This window comes from Siphateles boraxobius, unplaced genomic scaffold (genome assembly GCF_051911475.1).
Source record: "Siphateles boraxobius isolate OS27281-9 unplaced genomic scaffold, OSU_SipBor_1 1, whole genome shotgun sequence".
NCBI classification, from domain to species: Eukaryota; Metazoa; Chordata; class Actinopteri; order Cypriniformes; family Leuciscidae; genus Siphateles; species Siphateles boraxobius.
Window position 1 is genome coordinate 4,476,317 of NW_027508699.1, and position 6,000 is coordinate 4,482,316.

Consider the following 6,000-nt stretch of genomic DNA (forward strand, 5'->3'; position numbering starts at 1 on the left):
AAGTCAACTACTCCAAGACCTCCATCACTAACCTCTTTTCTTAGACCCTCCTTTATAATTGTGTGTGATTTATTTTTCCACATGAAATTATATAATAATTTATCTAATACATAATGACTTAGGACAATCATTACAGAAAAGAGATAAGAAACTCTTGATAGACCCTCTAGCCTCCATAGATAATAGTTTCGCTCAAATTAAATGTTGTCAAAGTGAGAATATTAAACCGAAAAAGGACTGTATAAATATGAATCCTTCATGTTCTGCGTGTCTCTGTGTCGATGAATGGCATCGCGCTGTTGCCATCAAGCTGGCGTAAACTAGTGTTTTTCCTTGATGCCTCACCACAGCCAATCACCAGCACTTGATTTGTGCACATCATACATGATGCATGCTTATTGTTTCACTGACGTTGACAAGATTAACCCCTCAGGTATCGAAATTTGGTACCGAACGACAAGACAATTTTTGATTCTCGATGGTATCGAGGCAATTCGGTCAGTGCCTAAAAAGTATGGAAGTCGATACCCAGCAGCCCTAATACAGATTGGTCATACATAAGGCGCTATATAGATAAAGATGACTTGTCTTAACTTGAATTTTAAAACATAGTGAATTGAGCTGTGATGACTTGATAACTTGTTTCCAGTCTTCAGTCTCTCATGTTCTTGCTCAGACGTGGACAGGCTCGGATCTCTCTGGTGTGGCGCTTGAGTTCCTGTCAGGTCGGGGTTGGACTTCAGGCTTCGGGTCGAGTCTCCGGCTCAAGCCCTCCAAGGACAGAAGGTGTGTTCTTTCCTATCCGATACAAAGATTATATGAACAAGTCAACTCATGAATGATATTTTAAGAGCTGTTCTACAACAGAATTGAATTCTGTTTGCATTGATTCTGTTATTTTCCTGTTTACCGTGAAGCCGCTTTGAAACAATCTGTATTGTACAAAGCTCTATATAAATGAAGGTGACTTGACTATAACAAGAACATTACAATGAACACAAATTTGAAAATCTCACTACAAACAATCCAGATTTGAAGACAAATGATAATAATCGTTCTCTGTCTGTTACACTTCCTCACACCTGAAATCACTGATCAAGTGAATCTCCTGAACTTCTCCAACAGTAGACCATTTCTAATCCATTCATGTTGTGACATCTGCTCTAACGTGGGCCGTTTCGTTGGATCCCGGGCTAGGCACTGGCTAATCAGATCACTGCATTCTGTACAAATGTTAATAAGGAGAGAGCTGGTTAGTCATGTGACTTGGAATCTATGAAAACAGCATCTAAAACGTGATTAATATAATGTAAAATGTTCCTTATCTTTACTTTAAAAGTGAAGCATGTCGTTTCTGCGACACTAGTGGCACCAAGCGGAATTACAAGATAAAGCATATTTTCAAACAAACCCCGCAAAGGCCCCTTTCGTGCATCGTGTCTTCCCCAACTTAAACATCACAAACCCAGCTCTTACTGGTTCTTGTGAAGGCATGTTTCAGGAACAACATATTAGAAATACGTTTAGCTGTGTTGCATTTGTCTTGATGAAAATGTGTCTTTCTGAACAGGTGCGTGATGATGCTGTATGGTATCGAAGCATGCTTTATAGCCCGTAGCATCACAACGCTCTGTTCACTTTGACGCGTTCTTGACCCGTTTAATCTTTTAAGGTATAAATGCAGCGAATTTCGGCTTTCACTTCTGTAACTAAAGCTGGATTTCTTTTGCCACGGCTCCGCCTGCTACAGTAACCACGGCCCAAACTCTCGCTCCACGTTGAGCCATATATAAAAAATCTTACATGCTTCACCTTTAACTGTTTCTGTACAGAGCCTTTACTTTATGTGTGTGTGTGTGTGTGTGTGTGTGTGTGTGTGTGTGTGTGTGTGTGTTTATCAGTGTTATCAATATTATTCACTCACCTCTGGATAAGTTGGAATTCTGAAATGTAACTTTGGCTTCTATGACTTCCGTTCTACTGCGAAAAGGACGAGATGCGTTCACCATCTCATACAACATCACTCCTAGAGCCCAGACATTTGCTGGGACGGCGTGGAATCTGGGTTCTGTGAAGACTTCAGGTGGGCAGTGATCCTGTCTTCCTGTAAGCAAGACATTTGCACATTGTTGAGCTTTTTTTCTTAAAGCGTCACTACATTCAGGTTTCCACATTCCCAAAATGCTCACCAAAGTATACGTTGCTCTCGTAGCCCTCACTACTGAATAGCTGACCGCAGCCAAAGTCTATCAGCTTGAGGTCTAACGAGTTTCTCTTCAACAGGAAATTCTGCGCATGAATGTCATTGTGAAAAACGCCATGCTCGATGCAGTGTTGTACTGCCAGCACAGCCTGCGGCATGAAGACCCGTGCTACTGTTTCACACACGTCAGGATTATGACGAGTGATGAAGTCCAGCAAGCTCTCGCAGGGTTCAGGGAACTCCATGATGAGAGTGAATTTTCGAGGGTGTTCAAACCAATCGTATAGCTGTATGACGTATGGGCTCATGGGTTCTCGCCTCATCATTAGCAGCAGCGCCACTTCTGTAATGAGAGGTTCGGGATGTCCAGGCTAGAGAAAAGCAGTAGACAGAAGCTTAGCTGGGTAAAAATCTGACCAAAACATTTTTAAGCGTACTTTTCTTTGATCTTTTTAGATACGTTTAAAAGAGCCTCAAAAGAGCTCAAAGTCTTTTCTTATTTGTCAATCACATTTACACCTAATGCTTCCTATGGGTGTATTAACTACAGCAATCTGCACTTAAACAACTAAATACATATTCAGGTTATGGCCAACTTACAATATAAAGATAAAGAAAATTGTCAAACTTGCGCATCCGCTTGATGGCAACCTGAAAAAAAGAGAAATAAAAACACAAAACAGTTTCAAGTTAAAAACAGTAACAGTATTCAAGCACTTGACCTTGCACTAAGTATTAAACCATTTGTAAATTGTTTTGAATATGTTTTGATGCACACAAAAGCCAAACGTTTGTACAATTCGGGAAGATTTACCTTTTTGCCATCAAATTTGCGTGTTCCCCTGTACACACTGCCAAACGCTCCGCATCCAAGTATATCTCCCACTTTATAGAGAGACTCAAAGGAATCTGAAAAACAAACAGAAAAATATGAGAAATATATATGATATTGTTTTATTCAGAAAATATCAGTCCTGGCTGTGTCGAGAAAATAACATTAATATGGGGAAAATAATATAAATATTCTCTGAAAACAAGCCTTAAGATATTTTGAGTGGAAAACAAGACAGCAATATTGTTTAAAATAATGTGGGAGAAATAAGGACTGGCGATTTACCATTATTTGGCTCGACACCGGAGAGATCTGGTGCAGGTGATGATGTATCAGGACCGGGTGATGATGTATCAGGATCAGGTGATGATGTATCAGGATCAGGTGATGATGTATCAGGACCGGGTGATGATGTATCAGGATCAGGTGATGATGTATCAGGACCGGGTGATGATGTATCAGGACCGGGTGATGATGTATCAGGATCAGGTGATGATGTATCAGGACCGGGTGATGATGTATCAGGATCAGGCTCTGGCTCCAGATCTGCTGGAGGGACAAAAGGCTCCACAACATCCACAGCACAACTGTGGCAACAGCAGCAGAAATAACCCTTCACAGCCTTCCATATCCTGTTGAGGAAACAAGCAATTCTTTTCCTCTTCCTTGTAGGTTTTCCTGAAATGAAGTGAAACATCTCTGATGTCAAATTAATGATATCATGACATAACTTACAATTTACTGTTGAATTCTTATCTGTAATGTTATAAATCCAAAGTAATGGAAATATTTCCAAGCTACCCACCTGACTTCTGCTAAATGCCTGCATAAATGTCCCAAAATCTTATTTCACAATATTAATAGTCCTTTTATTTCACAATTTTTATTTATTTATTTATCAAAAATATAATTCTATTGGGGCTGGAATGCTGTCTGAGAATCGGCATTCTGTGCGCGTGTTTGTGGTGTGTGTCAGACAGCGCAAGTACCATTGAGTTCACGGCTTATTGAGAACGTTTTGCTAATGTTCCCATAAAGTTAAGCAATCGTTATTCTAAATGTCCCCTGAACGTTCACAGCGTCCAGTTTTTTCAATGTTTCAAAAAAGAAATTTCTTGGTTAAATGAACATTATATTTCATAATTTTGCATTATGGGAACGTTACTTTTGAATGTTCTCTTAATGCTCTGAAAATGGTCAAATTAAAATATTTCTGAACAAATTTAATCAAAATTCAGCTGAGCAACAGTAGATGTGACGGGACATTAACATGCTAAAAACTTGAAGCAGTTCTGCATGAAATGGCAAAATCTCTATCTGTACACTTTACACTGCCCAGCCTTATTTCAGTCTCACCTGTTGAGCTCTTGTTCACAGGAGAAGCATCCATGGCACCCTGAGCAGTTCGGCCACTCGAAGTCTCAGTCGGCTCGACAGGAACTTGACCCGGCAGCGGACGGCACTGCCACCCTTCCAAGCTGTCGGACCTGGACAGCCTCAACAACTCTCTGCATAACCACCTCTCCACATTGTCCTCAGAGAGGGACAAAGATGATGAAGAGTCTGGAAAATTTCAGATATTAAAAATCATTTTTTTTCTTTTGTTGTAATAATATTTAGAATCAACGTAAGAATTGTTCAAAGCCTATTCTGACCTCTGCGAGAGTGTGTAGATGAAGTGGACGGACGTCCATCATCTGGGCTCTTCTGGCTGCCGATCTGCCACTCCTTCCTGTGAGCCGGACCTGTGGACACAGAAAAAGACAACTCAGAAGATAAAGACTGTGTTAAATAACCATGAAGCTCCTGGATCTGTGTCTGGGTCGGGGCTGGCAGCGGATCCTGATCACGGCCATCAGAACCGGGTCTCCAAACCTCCCGACCAGCCGTCTGAGAGACAGCAGCTCTCCTGCATCTGGAGCGGCCTGATGCTGGAATATTTCACATAGCTAGTATTAATGGTTTAACAATAACCAATACTCAATGTCAGTGGTCAATTACAAAGTGTCACTATACATAACTTTAGTTACTCAGATTGAAAAGTTGATTTCATATGCAAGGAGTCAAATACATGTGAGGACTTAGCTGGGAAAATTGGGGGATCAAATTTACATTGCACAAGTTTCTTCACATTAATTTACTCAACCATTGTACAACAATGTTATACCATAACATACCATGTACAAATAAAAAACTAAAGCACTCACCTCCTCTTCCCCCCATGTGAGCCATTGACATCCACCAATCTGCAATAAAAACAATACAAAAAAACAATACAAAAAAGAGAACAAAATACAACTCTCCTCAGAAATACTAAAATTAAATTAAATAATAAACTAAAAATTAAATAAAGCGCCAAACTCCTTCTAGCGTAAGAAAATAACAATTAAATAGAAGTCTCCACACAAAAAAAATATAAACTCTTTAAAAAATAAATATATGGAAAGGATATATGCTCCGATCTTCTTCTAGAATAAAAGTCTCTTCTCAGCCTCAGCTTCACAAGATTTGCATAGAAAATACTTTGCAAAAGTCTCTGAATTGTTCGCCTCGTCTCTCAATCAACTCAGAAAGCGATCAGTTCGAGTGTAAACATTTGCAGTCAAAATTCATAGCACGCGTCGCTATAGCAACTAAAGTTCAAATCATTCATAACCACATACGTAACGTTGCACCAGAATTCGCGTGCGTGAGCGCACATCGAATCTCAACACATTTATCGAAAAGTAACAAACTTAATTTTAAACAGTTATTATTATTATTATTATTATCCGTGGAATTATTCTTGCCCAAAATCTTCATTAGCTATTAATAATTAAGCAAATAAGCGCCGCCTTCGCAAGGCACTTACAGTCTAATGGATCCCCATAGTCATTGCTTCTGTCCAAAATGCGTGCAAAAAGGCACAAGGAAGGATAAATCGGACATAATGTAATTATAAAGTCTAGAAGAATTTATTAATACA

General features: G+C 39.6%; 1 protein-coding gene across 1 annotated transcript; it reads right to left on the bottom strand.

Annotated features, from left to right (window-relative positions):
• Window positions 1-2,160: 2,160 nt before the first annotated feature.
• Window positions 2,161-5,393, bottom strand: LOC143742329 (uncharacterized). Its single transcript, XM_077235208.1, has 7 exons — window positions 5,243-5,393; window positions 4,691-4,966; window positions 4,392-4,598; window positions 3,321-3,713; window positions 3,018-3,112; window positions 2,804-2,854; window positions 2,161-2,574 (listed from the first exon to the last, which is right to left on the bottom strand). Exons 1-7 carry the CDS (start codon window positions 5,271-5,273, stop codon window positions 2,161-2,163), a joined length of 1,467 nt encoding a protein of 488 aa, XP_077091323.1. The 5' UTR covers window positions 5,274-5,393.
• Window positions 5,394-6,000: the final 607 nt, after the last annotated feature.